At 50.6% G+C, this 16946-nt stretch overlaps 1 protein-coding gene across 1 annotated transcript; it reads left to right on the top strand.

Moving 5' to 3' along the window:
* The first annotated feature begins 5568 nt into the window (after positions 1-5568).
* On the top strand, positions 5569-15246 carry fj (four-jointed box kinase). Its single transcript, XM_075674891.1, has one exon. The coding sequence runs from the start codon at positions 6161-6163 to the stop codon at positions 7382-7384; it is 1224 nt and encodes a 407-aa protein (XP_075531006.1). The 5' UTR covers positions 5569-6160; the 3' UTR covers positions 7385-15246.
* The last annotated feature ends 1700 nt before the right edge of the window (positions 15247-16946 follow it).

The following is a 16946-nucleotide window of genomic DNA, read 5'->3' as shown; positions in this document are numbered from 1 at the left end:
TCAACTTTCTTGAGGCAGCACGAAAGGAACTATTTCAGCGGAGGGAAAGCCAAACACTATTTCATTGATCAAGTTCAACTTTCTTGAGGCAGCACGAAATGAACTAGTTCAGCGGAGGGAAAACCAAACACTATTTTATTGATCAAGCTCAACTTTCTTGAGGCAGCACGAAAGGAACTAGTTCAGCGGAGGGAAAGCCAAACACTATTTCATTGATCAAGCTCAACTTTCTTGAGGCAGCACGAAATGAACTAGTTCAGCGGAGGGAAAACCAAACACTATTTCATTGATCAAGCTCAACTCTCGTGAGGTATAGAGTATCGAAAAGCAGCAAACCCGTAACACGAACATACCCAGTAGCACATACCTATACTCGCGGACAACTTTCTGTAGCTATGCAGGGAACGCTACGGGCGCGTGGCTGATGCACATGTGTTGCCGCGCTAAGTAGTCCGGCAACGTTTGACAGTGCTTTTGGTTGCTTGGAACAGACGCTGAATCGACGCAGCTTCCACGTGCGACGATTTCGTGTTTCCTCAGACGCGGTAGGAAAAAACCGTAAAATAAATAAATCTTTAAACTGAGAGTTTTATTCTGTCTTATTTAACTGTTGCTAATAATATGTTTATGATTAAAACTCGGGAGTCCTTTCAGAAGCGCTCTCGCTTGTGCGCGCTTTGCCTCCGTAGCTTTCGCTTCATAGCCACAGAAAGTTGTCCGCGACTATAGTGGCACATACACGGTAGCACATACCCAATGGCACATACTCAGTACCAAATACCTAGTTAGCACTACCTGGTAGCAAATACCTAATGGCGCATACACTGTAGCAAATACCTAGAAGCACATACCCTGTAGCACATACCTAGTGGCACATACCCAGTACGAAATATCTAGTTGGCACACAAGTATATACGCAGTAGCAATACCAAATACCTAGTCCCACATAGCCAGTAGCACATACCTAGTGACACATACCCAGTAACAAATATATAGTGATACATACCCAGTAGCACATACCTAATGGCACATACCCAGTAGCACACACCTGGTGGCACATACCCAGTACCAAATACCTAGTTGGTACATACCCAGTAGCACATACCGAATGGCACATACCCAGTACCAAATACCTAGTCCCACATACCCAGTAGCACATACCTAATGACACACACCCAGTAGCAAATATCTAGCGGGAAACACCCAGTAGCACATACCTAGTGGCACATACACAGTTGCAAATACCTAGTGCCCCAAGTTTATTGGGCAAGACAGCAACCATCTGGCAGACGCAAAGTGCCGCATACCCTATACTGAGTATAGGCGAAGGAAGTCTCACTTTATAAAAGAGACTGTTGGCAACACTACCTCAAAATTCACCTACTCGCTCCCAGTCACTTTATATATCTTGACACACCGTGACTGTAACTTAAAAGTGAAGAAGGATTAGACTTAATTCTACGGAAACCTGAAATTCAACCTAGGCAGTTTTGAGTCGTAGCGCGCGAAAGTATATTCGAAATGAAGTAACGTTGACGCGTATGCATGGGTACTAAAAAAAAAATGGAGGACGCTTAAGCTTCGCCTTCAAAAGTGGAATGCGATAGCATTCAAAGATGCCTGACTGCTTCTCACGCTTCGCGGCAGCTGCAGCTCATAAAACCGCAATGTTGGCCGGGAAACGCCAACTGGTGTTGGGCTGCTAAGCCCGAGGTCGCGGCATGGAATCCCGGCCACGGCGGCCGCCTTTCGATGGGGGCGGAGTGCGAAAACACCCGTGCACTTAGATTTAGGTGCACGTTAAAGAACCCCAGGTGGTCGAAATTTTCCGAGTCACCCACTGCGGCGTGCCTCATAATCAGAGAGTGGTTCCGGCACGTAAAACCTCATAATTTAATTTCGGGAAACGCTGGAGGTTATACGCTATGCACGAAGGCGCGCGGGCGAGCTCTCTGGTGCAAACGCGGCCTCTTGCGCGGGCCGTGGATGCGCGGAGGCGAGCGCCATCTGGATGGTGTTGCAAGGAACCGAGCGCAGCGCGCCGCTCTATGAATGCTAGAAACGCTGGAATGGGGTTTATGTGTGAGTTTCAGCGTAACAGAATTACGTTTTCCGGTGCATTAAAATTACTGTCCGATGCCTTCATGACTTTAGGTTGTGTTTAGGTTGTACTTTACGATTTTCCTGACGCATCTTACTTTGAGGAATTCAGTTAGTCCGGTAACGCCTCTGCGCTACGCGGAGGGCGTGCGTGGTTGTGGTTCGGAGCGATTTTTTCCCCTAAACCACGTCCTACGCAAGGCGCCGGCAACGGGCTTCATGCGACGCGGGGTATTTAACGCCATCGCGTTAATAAAGATAAGGAAACAATACCAATTTGCTTTTCATTCTTTATTCTCTACCAATTCGGCTTTTTACCGTTAAATGAACGCCCATAGAGACTCGCACTAGTGCTTCTTCAATATAAACTGATTCACTGTTGCTCTCCTGGCGTCCCTTTAAGCCTAACTCGATTTCTGTTGCGCCCTTCTTTTTCCTCGGCATCTACTAACGACAAAGCCTTCTAGCGCACGTGCCGGCAGTTATATAGGAACTTCCCCTTCGGAATCGGAAATCGCGATAGCCCTCCCGACAAACCGTTTCGATCAGTATATTTCTTGCCGGTCCCGAAGCCGCGACGGCCATTCCGAAAGCCTATAGTACAAAATATCTGCCCCACTCACTTCTGCTCCTTCTACCCTTGGAAACAACCCCATTGCGGGCGCCGTATACAAGGCATTCTGAAAACGGAAACGTTGTGTCTGTATACGAGTTAGCCGGGGAGCATCGAGCAGGGGTGGGTGGAGAGGAAAGGAGGAGGGGAAGGTACGACGACCAAGGAGGTTGCAGCGACCCCACCAGTACAGCACCAGACGATTGCATCTCCCACTATATCTTTGCAAGCTTCTCTTTAATGCCGCAACTGCAGCGAGAGAGCCCAACTGTTCCCTGCCTACTCTTACTTTTTTTTATCTCTACGCAACGATGGCCGCCGGTGCGGCGGGAGGACGCCGGCGTCCGCAGCAAAACTCATTTAGGGTCGTTTCAATGAGCGCCACCACCTCAGGATTCTTTGGGCGCAAAATGGCGTTTCGTCGCATGCGATGCTTGGGCTTTCGCGAGGGGCCATTCGTCTCCGGCAACTATCGGCCGGCGCGGAGAAGCAGGAGAAGCCCTTGCTGCATGGGCGCGTCAATAAATCCTACCAATTCGATGCGCTGCCCGAATTTCTCCCCTTATGTATATTTATACACGGGCAGCTTACGCGCCTAGAGAGAGAGAGAGAGAGAGGAAGAGCGAATGAGGCGAACGCTTCGCAAGTAGACGCTCCTAATATGGAATCGACGTGGCGTCGCTGCGAAGACATGGTTGCTGTTGCTGCTCCTGATGTTGCGGTGCGTTCAAGAAAGGGGGCAAGAACGGCGTTCCGCACTCCGGTAATGCGTCTCTCGTAGAAAGGGGGGGGGCGGGGAGGTGCTTCCAAACCCCCTTCTCATCTCTCCCTTAGTACGTATCTCTTAGTCGCGGATAGAGATAACTAACGAATCGGGCGGAAAATTGAAGATCGGGGCCCCCATAGCACGGTAAATATAAAGAAGCGACACAGCAAGGAGTCACGTGGGAGAAGAGGTATTATGGGTGTACACGGATAGCGTACAGGGCATTAACGAGATCTCGGAGCAACCGTTTCTGTTCTTTTCGTTCCCCCCTTTGGACGGCGGTTGACCTTTCTTTATCGGCGAAACCGAAAGATATGTTAAAACAATGGTAAAGAAAGACTCGGTACTACGCCAATAGGCATAGAGAAGTAGGGAGCCACCTCGTGCGTCATGCAGGTGCGAATGATGCTCCTCTTGTGCGGGCCAGTAAAGTAACAAAATAGGCGTCGCGGCGAACTTGGCCACCACCTCGTTGTCGGAGCACGAGAGACCTAAACGGAGAGAAGCGAAGTCGCGGAAAGAGAGAAAGACGTCGGACGATGCGAGGCGGAGGAGGCGTGCGAGAGAGGAAAGGGGGCGTGTGTGTGTGGTCGGGGGTATGCGACGACGAATTGCTCAGGTGCGAACGCGGGCCGAGCAAAGTGGGTGGCAGGTAATGTGCCACCCCGCAACACTTCTGGGAAGTGCGACAAAAACGTGCGGTCACACGCGGGTCGTTCATCAGGGAGAAAGCCCGGACGCCAAAAGCCCCAGGCTCCCGACATATGTGCTGTTCTTTTGACAGGCGACTCACCTATTGTCCATCATCCGAGAGGGCGCTCTCGCGAGGTTTGTCTCATTGGTGTGGTCGGGAAGTCGCGCTCGCTGCAGCTGCATGTCGGCGGTAGCAATCGGTAAACACTTGCTCCAGCAAGTGAGACCCTCGTGGGAGGGAATCCCGCGCGCGGTCCGTTCCAAGTGAACATTCCTACCCCCGCGCCCCTTCTTCCACCCCTCTCATAGCTGACCTGCGCGTGCTACGTTCAATTGCCACTGGAAAAGAACTCGGCTTGGGGCAGGCCCACTTTCTGTCCGTTCATACTGACCCCCCTCCCACCTCTTCCAAGGCAGCGGCGAAGCATGAAAGGAATGTTCATATCGCGCGTTCTCCTTTCCGTTCTTTCTCTCCGAGCACGTGGAAACAGCGGTAGGCCCATCGACAAACAGACACACACACACGCACATGCAACATTTCTCCCCATCTCTCTCGATTCTCCCTTTCCTCTCTTCTCTCACAAGCAAAATGGACTGGATGCGCCAATATATCTACATAAGAGAAGAGAACGAGACGGACGACACGCAGGACGCATCCGTAGGCCGCTTGGATGCTGCTGCAAGGGCGTGACTCCGCGGGGCTACAGCTCCCCGCTGCCCGTCGGTCGCCGAAGTGCAGCTCGAGTGAGGAGCAGCCGCGTCCTGCCAGAGGACAACGAGACGCGGCGCAAAAAGAAGCAAGAAAGAAAAAAGGAAGGAGAGTGAAGGGGAAGCAAAAAGAGCAGTATGCCGAAGAAGCATTGCCGCGTGTGCTCGCCCGCGCCCAGAACCTACGGCATCCGTTGCGAACCATCGGAAACCTCCTCTCTCATCAGTCGCCTCGCCTCCGCGCGTACACGGGCAGCGAGGCGCAGCTACCTCCCCTCCGTTAACCCTCTCTCCCGGCGGTGTACCCCCCACCAACAATAATAAAGCACCAGCTGGAAGAGAGAATACCAGCCGCCACAGCGCGAAAGCCTCAGCTCCCTTCCTGAGGCGCATGGGCGAGCGACACCCTCTCTCAATGTGTCCCCCCCCCCGCGAACCCCCCCTGGTCGGATCGCCCTTCTGAATGACGTATACAACTCCCCCCGGAGGGAGGAGACTCGCTGCGAGAGACAAGCCCCAACGCCACCCCCCCTCTTCTTCGAGCAAGGGCGCTGCCGGCTAAAGAACTTGCCGGCCGGCCGCCGAGCGCTTTTCTAACCGCGCGCATACCCTCTCCCCCCCCTCCCTCCCTGACCGGCGTTGCTGCCCGGCCTGGCTGCGAGAGCGTGCAGAGCGGCCCGTGCAGCGCCCGCGAGTAGACAGCTTCGTACGCGCTACGGCACGCTCCACGCGGTCCCCCGACGTGTGCCTTACCCCTCCGCGCAGTGGTGGTGTACGGCCAGTTGCTGTCGATGCGGCGGCGCGCGGCGGTGGTGTCGGTCGCTCCACTTCAGTCGAGGGCCGAGGTATAAAGGCGCTCCCACGCCCAGTGCGGGCCGTCAGTCAGCCGTGTGACTCGGTGGCGGATAGTGCCCGGAAGACATGTCATCCCGGCGGCGGTGGACCGACGCGCCAGCCACCACCCACGCGCAGACGAGTCGACCGGCCCCGGGCATTGCCGCACATCGCGCGATCCGGAGCGTCCACCAGTGTTGTTGTGCCTCGGCAGTTTGTGCTTCGTCCGTGGTGCAGTGCCGTCGTCGTTGACGAATCCAGACGTCGGCGGTCGGGCTCCTTCGCAATCCTGGGGATGCTCTCCGACATTCGTTGTTGCTGCTGATCGACGTGAGCACGTGCTGCCATGCGCGGCGAGCCCCGGCCTTTCGGCAATCGGCTGCTTCGGTCCGCTATCCGTCTGCTGTGAACGAGCACGGACATTTCTTCTCCGGCAGCGGGGACCCATGGATGCAGCCATGCGTTGGCGCAGGACTTGGCTGGCCACCGCGGGCCTCGCCTTTTGCCTCGGCATGACCGTCGGCCTGCTGCTCCCTTTGAGGGAGCTGGCTCGCAGCGGCAACAACAGCAGCAGCAAGGCGGAGGCCGGCTCGCAGCATGAGCGGCCGGGCAATGCGTCTTCCAGCGGCCCCCCTCCGCCGCCGACGGGGAGCGCCGCCGCAGCTTCCCGTGCGCTCAACGGATCGGACCTGTCGCTGCTGCCTCGCCGCTCCGAGAAGGGCACGGTGCGAGGAATTTTCTGGGCGGGACCCGCGGAGCGACTGGTCGCCGCGGGCTCTCTGGCCAGCGAAGAGGACGTGTCTCGGTGGCGGGCCACCGCCAGGAGATCGACCGTCCGGGCCGTGTACGAAGGATGCGGCCGCATGCAGAACAGGCTTATCGTGTTCGACACCGGCGTGCTCAGCTGCGCCCGCTACCGTCAGAACAACGACCAGATTCAGGGCGAACTCTTCTCCTTCTACTTGTCCCGTGAGCTGGGCATTCGGAATCTGCCGTCCGCGCTGCTGACCCGGGCCGCCGGTCGGAGCTGGGATCCCGTGCGGTCGAGCCTCGAGCTGGCCCAGTGGCGTTCGGACAGACCGGTGGTGCTCACGAAATTTGTCGACGACTTGGTGCCTACCTTCATTCCGGAGGAATTCCGGTCGCCGACCACTCGTCGGCTGCATCCGCCCGACGTCGTTAACAAGACGCAGAAGGAGATCCGAGACCTCATCCAGTGGTCGGACTTGATCGTCTTCGACTACCTCACCGCGAACCTGGACCGCATCGTCAACAACATGTTCAACCTGCAGTGGAATCCGGACATGATGAACGCCCCCGCGCACAACCTGGTTCGGCAAAAGACCACGGGCCTCCTCGTGTTCCTGGACAACGAGTCCGGGCTCGTGCACGGCTACAGGCTGCTGGACAAGTACGAAGTATTCCATCGTTCCCTCCTGGACTCCCTTTGTGTATTTAGGAAGGGCACGGCCGATGCCGTCGCCAGACTCACCCGTGACAGGGACATAGGCCGAAGACTGTACAGTGCTTTTAACAGCAGTGATCCCGGCATGGATAATTATCTGCCTTTCCTGCCGGAGCGCAGCGTCAAAATCCTCAACAAGCGGCTGGCCCAAGTCAACGCACAGATACGCAGGTGCATGGATAAGTACGGCCATGTTCTACGGTAGGCCCTTCGACGACGCTTAGGCAAAGGACAATGGTACGTTGTTGGACGACTCGCAGGGGGTGAGTTGTTACGTGCGGCAAAACATGTTCGCTCTTGTGATACGTACGCAACGCGATGCCGGAGTGAGTGTTGCTATGGCGCTGTGCGAGCGGTCTCCAAAGATGCGTCTCGGCCCAGGCAGCGCACGGATAGTCAAGGTGTGTTCTGACTTCCTCGCTGGTATACGTCCCGCGGCTAGCGTGGCGAGGCGCAGGAAATTTGGAACTCTTTCTGTTGTACGTAGCAGGGCCTGTACTGGCAGCGGCATGAGACAATCGGATCGGGATTACATGACCCTCGCTGCAGCTGTAGACCAAACTCTTCTTGTTTATACGTATCTACTGTAGAATGTTGCAAACGTCGGACGTGCTCTGAGGGCAGCAGCACCCGAGAACTTACATATGTACTTGTTAGGTAATTTATTAAGTGTTTCCTCCTTTTATTTTGTGTCTGCCACGTCCAGCGAGAGGTCAATGGTAGGAGGTTTGTTGCTGCACGATGACTGGGCAGTAGATAATTATCTGGTGCGTTTTCAAGAATTGGAATGTTACTGGTTCACTAGTACCTCATTGAAAGCCGGCTCACGCCGACCGGTCTCCCCAGTTGAGAATTTTGAGAGGGAGCAAAACTCGATACTTAATGTTTGCAACAGAACAACCTTCGTCTCTCACATCACGCTGAGCGAGAATCAAATTCGCGCTACACGTGGTCTTGAATCTGATACTTCACCGGAAAAATAGGAAAATAGATTTCTGACCATCTGTGGTACTAGTGGTCTCCACAGTTTTGCAATATATCGCTCAAGTATTGCCGCTGAGTGCTTGCAAATACATACAACTTTCGCATTTGGATATCTCGCGCGGCTGTATTGTCAGCCCTAAGAAGAAAAACAAGAACTAATAATTTTACGAATCCTTCAAGCGAGTCTTTCGCAAGTTCTTTACGAAACATGATGGAACAAATGCCAAAGAGTTCTATAACGTCAATTTTTATCGCACGATCCCGATCGCTTATTCAGGCTCAATGGACTAGCAAAGTATTCTGCACGTTGTGAAATGCTTAAGTGCCACATTACCTAACTATTTCTCGTGGTTATTGTATTGCTTGTTTGAAAGATATTAACCAGAAAAAAGAAAGAACGCAATCAAAGCAACCAGGTGTTTCAGTTATCAACACTTGCGACCTCCTTCAAGGAAAGAGCGAAAGCGCCGATGTAATAGCAACAGCACCGCCATCACACAGGTGTTTCAATTGATAACGGTGTCCACCCCTTGCGCGGGAAGAAAATTGAACTGTGGTCACGATGCCCGTATCCTCCAATCGCAAAGAGTATCAGCACCCTCGCCACCCCCCTACAACAAATACATAAGTCAGACGAGCTCACGAACTCGCAAACAATTCTCACACTCGGTCAATAGCTCAATCAACGCGCATATCTTTAGAGAACTGTGTTACTCGCTCAAGTATACGTGCCGAGCAATGAGTGCCTCATCGCCGGCGCATTCGCAGCCGGCCTGCATCGTTTCCTCAGAGATCACCATCGAAAGGCTAGGGGAAAAAAAAAATTCTTCCCACTCCCATAGCACAGCGGTGAAATGCCGACACGCACGCCCAGAGCGCGGTGTTAAAAGCTAACGAGGAAGGCGCGCAAGGTACCACGGAGGAGCGAGCTCAAGCCAAAGAGTCGTGCACCGGCACATACGCCCCACTCAGTGTACAGCTTCTCTCCTTCGTCCTTCTTTTTCCCCTTTATTACAACGCTTTCTTTTCCTTTTCGTGCTCCCGACGTTCCTGGTAGCGAGTTCGTTAACGCTATGCCACCACGGAAAAATAGTTGCGACGAGGAGCCAGAACAAAGAAGAAGAGGGTTGAGAGGTTGACTCCTCGGAAATGGTCCCGTCTTCGAGAGAGGCGAAGGAGAGAGCTCGGGGGCGAGGAAAAGAAAGGGGGGGGGGGAGTTGCTCGCCCGCCCCTTAATGAGGATTTCATGGCGATAGCCACCCGTCCGTGCGTCCTCGCTCGAACGTACGCTGCCCGAGAGAAGCGGCACCCTTCTGGACGAACAGCCCAAACAGGTCGCTCACGACGCGCACCTCTGCAACGCAACGGTGATGTGCACGCGCGCGGCCGTGGTGTCGTGACCCGCGTCTCGTTATCAATTACCAGTGTTTGCCCGCCGTTCTCCGTGCGTGGCGCGGCACTCGCACCCCCCTCCTGCCCCAACACAACCTTCCTGTAAGCCCCCCACTCCCTGCGTCTCTCCTGCCTCTCCATCCCCCCCAATTGGCACTCTCACGACGTAGCTACCGTTGTGCCACGATGGTCACGACCTGGCGCTTAACACGCACGCAATCAACCCTCGATGGCGCGCCCGTTCCTCAGTCCCGTTTTTCGACGCTGTCTCGCGACTCGTGTCGGTCCCTCGGGAGAGGCATGAAGCCGGCGCACGCACGTGAGGTATGGACGTACGCACGTAAAGACCAACGTTTCGCCGTAATGGAGAGTCACACCAACGAGTCATCTAAGAGATTTTCCCCTCGTCAGTCATTCTGTCGTCGGACCTCAATAGGTTTCAGCAGGTTCTAGCAGTCCTAGCAGCCGTCTTTCGTAGCCGTCCTTCACAGCTGTGTTTTCGGCGAGTCGTCCAACGGGTGGGAGGCCGGTTTTGACAAAACACGTGCATTGAAGAACACGTTCTTTAGCACAAATTGAAACGCGAAAGGCAAATAACTGATCGGTACGTGCAATACATGAAAGCATGAAGTGTGAACGTTTTTGAAGTCCGAATTAGTGCTGACGTTACAAACGCAGATGAGCTGGGAAAAAGAGCAATGGATGCATTGGGGTAGTTTCGGAATTGATGGAGTTTGAATTTATGCTGCTAGTACGGGAAAATATGTCCGCCACATCGTGCAACTCATTCTGCCCCACAACAGCGCCCATTAAGTTTCCACTTTGTTGCGCGACGGTCCTCACAATTTCTGTCACGACATTTCGATCATTGGCTAGTTGGTACTTGGGTCATTTAGAACGGAAGCAACTCTAAAAGCCGAAGCAACTATGTTTTTGACGACTCGACCGACAGACCGGAGGGTTTCAAAGCACGTGTGCTTACCACTTCGAGCGTGCCACAGGTGCGGAAAAACTATTCCATACGTCATCTGAGCGTTCTTACCAGCGAACGCGCCTAAGTCACGTACAGCTGTTGTGTCAGGTTTTCGAAAGATTTTTAACCTTCCTGAGTCATATTTCCGATACGACGTCCGAGGGATAGCGTTTGATAGCTTAAGCAATGAAGGTCATCGGTATCAAAGCACTCATTTTCTGGTAAAATGCAAATTAATGGGCCTTCATTTTCTAACCCAATTGGAATTCTGAAAGATTTGAAGCGTGTTTAGGCGGTGACTGAAGGAGCATTTTTGCACTGCAATAAAATCAGAATTTTCATAGATATTCAACACGGCACTGTTTCACCCAGAAAAAAAGAAAGTTTCCGATGTATCTGTGGTATGGCGTATGTTGCTGCGAGTAAATCTGTCAGTATCTTGCTTTCAGTTTTTAAGCTCCGCTTGTGGGGCCTTCTGTCTAACACCTCATTGCTGCGAATTAACCAGATTGTCGGAATAAAATTAACCTGGATGTTACATTACCAGCCAGAAGAGAAAGGCAAAGTAAATGCAGAAAGGCAGCATAGGATATGATATCAATTCTTATGGCTTCCACTGAAATGCCACTATTGCCAACAGTATGCAGTGACAAAACAGCCAAATTTCGATAGATGCCCGGACATTGCTACCAATTATTTCGGCTGGAGATGTTTCGTGCATATGCGTTCGAAAACTGCATTTTTAGACTGCGTAACATGGTAAATTCCTGTAGCTAGTGGTTTATTGATGATGATATACCTGCCAATGAACCTACAGTCAAATGGAAAGTACGTCTTCTCGACTTCAACACTTACACTGAATTCGCTCCAGTCATGTCGGTCCCTCACAACATGTGCGTGATGTTGCACAAGGGGCAACCAGCAATATCAAGTGTTTGTCTAAAAATATCCTTGAACTTTGTCATTACAAAGGGAGCGTTTAATTCTTAGACCTGGTAGAAATTATGACAAGGACTTTTGCAGTAATTTATTTTGCAATACACGTCCTCTTGCAAGCGAGAATTACGTACAGACTTCTGTGCACTAGCCAAGTTTTCATGAGTTAAAACATTTTATGAGAAGACATTTTTTAAATACAGATTAAAGGACGAAAGATAAGATCATGCTACCAGCTCATGGGCGTTCAATGATTGAGTTCGTATCGATATGCTAGCGACGAGACACCATGGTTTCTGCTCGGCCAAAGACGTTGCTGTAAACTTATTCCTTGCTCTCAAAATCCTATATCAACAGTGAAAACTGAATTATAAAAGTTCTAAATAACACATTGAGAAATACGTTTTCAAGAGCACGCGTATCAAGTAAAGACGATGCAAGGGGTAGAAGCGAAAGAAACCCGGCTTAAGTAGCATTCGTGTAGCGGACGTTGTCTTCTCATAGAGCTCGACGGCATAACTGTGAGGTATTACATGGAGCTACAACCCAGGCGAAGTTTAAATCCGTTTGAAAATGTTGCGGCTGTTGATTGCTTGACCTTGTGCCATGTAGTTGGGAATGGACATTAATCTGCGCACTGCCCCCTATCAGTTGCTTGTTCAGTGCCACTGTGTATGGTGGCAGGTAAAGCGTTTTGTGTGAATCCCACTTCTTGTAGGTCTAAACATGAATTTAATTTATCCGTAGCCCGTCGGTTGAACCTTGTAGCCGGATCACATCTCCGAGTAAATCTCACGGCATAATTCTATTCACTTCAATTCTCCCTCCCTAATTTTCGCACGTTCCACGTAAGCATAAATTCTAGACTTAATTTCACAGAATTAAAGTATAAGCTTGCGCATTTTCTTACGCATCGTCCAGGAAGTAAGCGGTACGAAATTATTCATGTTAGCGCTTCCGCAAAGAAACAATACGTGCTTCTACTGCTGGAAAGTACGCGATTCAGTATTACCGTCTCTGTACACACCCGTTAGGTATTACCTCAGTCAAGAGAAGTTGCTTTGCGACTAACAATGCTTCGTTTCAGAACGCACGGAGGAAACAATGAAGCGTGCAGAAGGCGGTTTGATACAGAGCGTGCTTCTTTTTGCCCTCTCTGCAATAGTACTAGACGCCACATACATTAAATCTACAAAGCGAAAAAGAAATCGTAAATATGTGATGAAGTAATATTATTGCACATGAAATTGTTAAGAGTGCTGAAAAACGAAGGATTCGACAGTTAACACCTGAGAACAGCGCATTGACATGGATTCAACCTAAACGTTCACATCGCTTCACCTCTCCCGAGGGCGGACTCTCACCAGCTCATGCACTAAAGTGTTGATTGAGTTCGGAAACAGCAAGGCAGAGCTAGTTTCCAGGACAGGGTCGAACGAGGAATGTCGTCGATAAGAAACCCTATCGCCGGAAAGCATGCACTGGGAAGGCCTCTCGATTTTAGCTTACGGAGGTCCGCGATGCCTGGATAGAGATATATGCGCAGAGACATAAGTGCCCACATAAATAGATATATAGGCGGAGAAAAGGTAAGGAGGGGGGGGAGTTAGTTATACCAGGCGTTGTCCTAATAGCTACCCACACTTATGGTGCGAGAGACAGTGAAAGAAAAAGAAACAAGAAGAGACAGGAGTTGAGGTTGATTACTTGCGTTAGACAAGCCACGGCGTCCGTGCGGTCGGACGTTTCGGTGCGTCGCCTTTCCAGACACGCGCTATGCAGACGTCACACATACGTCACGGGGGAAGGCAAGGCGATCGTTACGCGGACGGGAACGCGTCACCGTGGCTACAGCGAGCAAGAGGGCTTCTTCCTAAACAAGCTCGCGCGACTCCAGACGCGGAAGAGCGTCCAGTCGTAAAAACCGCAACCGTCCTCAGTGCGCGTCGCCGAGATCCCACGCCCGCTCATAAACAACCGCAAAATACCGCGATCGTCATCTTTACAGCCCCGGAAAGAGGGAAAGAGAACGCCCCGAGCATGTAGCGGGCTGTGTATCACCGACTGGACGGTAGCGCCTGCGGAAGGCGTTAGCGGAAAGCGCTTAGAGAGACGCTAAGGAGGAATATTAAGTTAAGCTGCCTAAGGAGTTACGCTTCTGCGCTAGAAAAAGTGGTAGCTCTCACTTTGAAGGGAGGGCGAGTGCCGCGATACACGGAAGCGAAAGATGGCTGGAGGAACCTTTGAAAACTTCGCTCTGACACGCTGTGACGTCATGAGGTTTGAATTGAAAACGGTTGTTGGAGTCCAGTTTAACCCCTTATTGATAGTCAGCAATACATTTCATCCGGAAGGAACCAAATATTTGGCCTAGTAAGTTCTACAGAGATGAAAGCAAGTAAAATAAAGGTTGTAAGTCCGAGACGTCACGCTGACGTACCAGCGCTGCGGTTCTTCTGCGAAATTGAAGCATCCCCGTCCTTTTTTTTTTACAGCTAGTGATCAACTTGAGTCCCGGCAAGCAAATGAAAATTAAGAACTTTAAAAGAGTGTTTGCTATTGAAAATTCATTCAGTGTTGTTCTGTAGTGTATATCATAATACACTCGTTGGTGTGGCTCTCATACAGTCTCACACGTGACCCTGTCAAAGCACAAGCTTTACGCTGCCATTTCACAACCAGCCGCGCGAATCAGCTGTCCTAGTTGACGACTCTTCGACGAGTAGTGTTAACCCCATCTACCCTCCGCGTTAGTTCGTCACTGGCTGACCGTGCTTCACCGGGGGTGGATTTCTCGTGTGCGCGCGTGTGTTCCAACTCAGCAAGAATTGAGACGTTTGTGGAGCGGTAGAATTAATGGCGTCCCTCTCAGAAGAACCCGCAGCGGCATCGCCAGCACCGTCCATCGTAGTTCGCATACCACTCTAAGGTTCTTCTCTTTCTTTCTCGCTTTTTTTCCTTGCTCCAGCAACGCCGTTGCTTCTTTCCGAAGATTCGTTCGTTTGTTTTTTGCAGCCTCCTCTGCTTCACTTTGTTGTTTCGTTGTTTCCTCCTTTTCGCATTCCTGGTCCCCCTCTCGGCCGCCGTGGCTGGTCGAAGGCAGCCGTCATGACCCCTCGTGGAGCCTGGCTCATTTAGTACGTTCCCGGCAAGGCCTTCAACTGCCCCCCTCTCCCCTATTTCCTCCTCAGCTTTCCCCCGTTTCATTTGTTCAAACGCTTCGCTTTGATCGCTTTCGAGGGGAAGCGGCGCCGGCGCAGCTTTGGGGTGCTAATCGTTTCGGTGTCCACCCGGGCCGCCTGTGCTTGTTTCCCACTGCCTTCACCATTCAGTTCATTACTTTCTTTTCTCGCCTCTGCGCGCTTCTCCGGCGCACCTTGTTCTTTCGCACACCGTTGAGACACATGGGGCTGATGTTAAACGCAAAGAGGGGGAGAGGGCCGTCTGTTTGTGACATTCTTTCTCCGTGCGTGTCTTTGTGAGTGCCGGTAGTTCAAGCCTCACTGCACTAAGGGATTACGTATTTCTTTTTTCTCGAATGGAATCGAATCGTTTCGATCTGCATTTGCCGCTGCTTGTAAAAGCCGGTAGTCAGGCCTCACTACCTTAGGTTCCCTCAGATCGCATCAGATTGTGTCAAGCTTTATTTCGGCATTAGCAATTGCATTGTTCCGTCAAATCAGATCACATTGTAACGAGCTCTATGTGACGTCGTGAGTGCTCAATACAAGAGCGGAGAAAAAAAAAACACACACACAAGCGCAGACAAAAAAAAAAAGAAACACCGAACAAGGAATGCCTTGAGCGGGCCTGTGGCCACTACCGCGTAAGATTTGGACTTAGTTAAAGAAAAAAACATTTGGGAGAACCAGCAGGTGTAGTACGTCTGCCAAAAACAAAGATAACAATTATGCAGATCCAACGCAAAACTCTGTATATGCGTGAATCATAGGAACAGACGTCCTGTTCCACCATCTGACACGCGATTATTTTTTTTTTCAAGTCTTAGCTATTCGGCAAGACTGAAGGATCACCCAGAATCACCAGACAGGGAGGTCCAGAAGAGCTCGCATAGAAGGCTTTGCTTTAATACGCAAACGCAGCTGGTAACCGTTATGCTCGTGTAATAAGACGTACTGAATACAAAAGCAAGAAATTGCGATATTTGCAGCATAAATTTGAGGAAGACAACAGCTCATAGCTGTAGTAGAAACACCATCTCGCTCCACATCATGTGACACGATAGCGCGTAGCTTATTTTCGGGTTGTAAGACTTCGGCTACTGTAGTCACGAGTTCGACGAAAGTTCGTCTGGTCAAGTAACATGATGATGAAGAAGTGGCGGCCACTGACCAAGTCAAGGGGAAAAAACACACAGAGACGTTTCGGGACCCGTACGGGTTCCTTGAACGTCTCTGTGTTTTTTGGTCAGTGGCCGCAATTTCTTCATCACTACGGCTACTGTTTCGTATTGGAATGTACAATTTGAAGGCTGATGGGGCTTTTTTCATTGAGTTTATTGGAATTTTCGTTACGAGGTACGTTGACGAGCAGCTGTACTGCTGAAACTCTGTCGAAAGACATTCTGCTCAAACTTGCTCCACGAATGCAGTAAAATTTGAGGCGTTTACATTGTTGGCTCTCTTTGACTAAACACCTTCATGGACGACCAAATGAATTGAAAGGAATTCTTGTATTTATGGCATTTTGCATTTGTTGTTACAAAATAGGCACACAGTTTGTGAGCTTGTTAGAACATTTCTTCACCTGGTTGCTCAGAATAGTAATTCTTGTTTGATGTATAGGACATGCGGACCTAAAATTACAAAAAAAATGTGACATTTGTCTGACGACCACTATTGGTATCCTATTCCAGAAAATTCTTTTATCTAGTGCATTTCGCGCCGTGCAAAAATATATAAAACTCGCCATTACACTTCAATATAATAAACAAGAACGGCCATATTGAAATGATGATCAAAATTGTCAAAGCAATTGTATTTGTGGAGTCTCGGCATCCTATTGAATGCGAAAAACTGCTTTTGAATCAGTTTTGACTGGACTTCAGATAAGGATGCGTTTAGTTGTTGCAAGCACTCAGTGTTATACTTCTGTCGTTTTGTCATTGCTTATTTTGAAGGTGCGATTGAAACCCACGCACCAGGGACATTCTCTCTTTTTTTTATTTCTTAAAACAGATTGGTGATTTTGTTCTCGAACTGTTGTGGAGCTATTCTTATACTTCTTGTGGCAGGACCTGGGAGCACCTGAATGCCTAACTTTGTGATCGTGACTTACCTTTCACGCACGCCCACTTGCTAATTCCTATAGAATATACGTTCTCTCCAGCTGTCATTATGATACGGGCGACGTTAGTTCCTTGATTCACCTGTGTGCATTATCGTGGATGACAAAAAGAAGTTTGCATTGGTTCAATAAATCTTGTAACATAGGCACTTTTATTCATTGCAGTAGTATAAGA

The sequence above is a fragment of the Dermacentor variabilis genome, chromosome 11 (genome assembly GCF_050947875.1).
Source record: "Dermacentor variabilis isolate Ectoservices chromosome 11, ASM5094787v1, whole genome shotgun sequence".
NCBI lineage: Eukaryota > Metazoa > Arthropoda > Arachnida > Ixodida > Ixodidae > Dermacentor > Dermacentor variabilis.
This window is presented reverse-complemented; position numbering and strand designations above follow the sequence as displayed.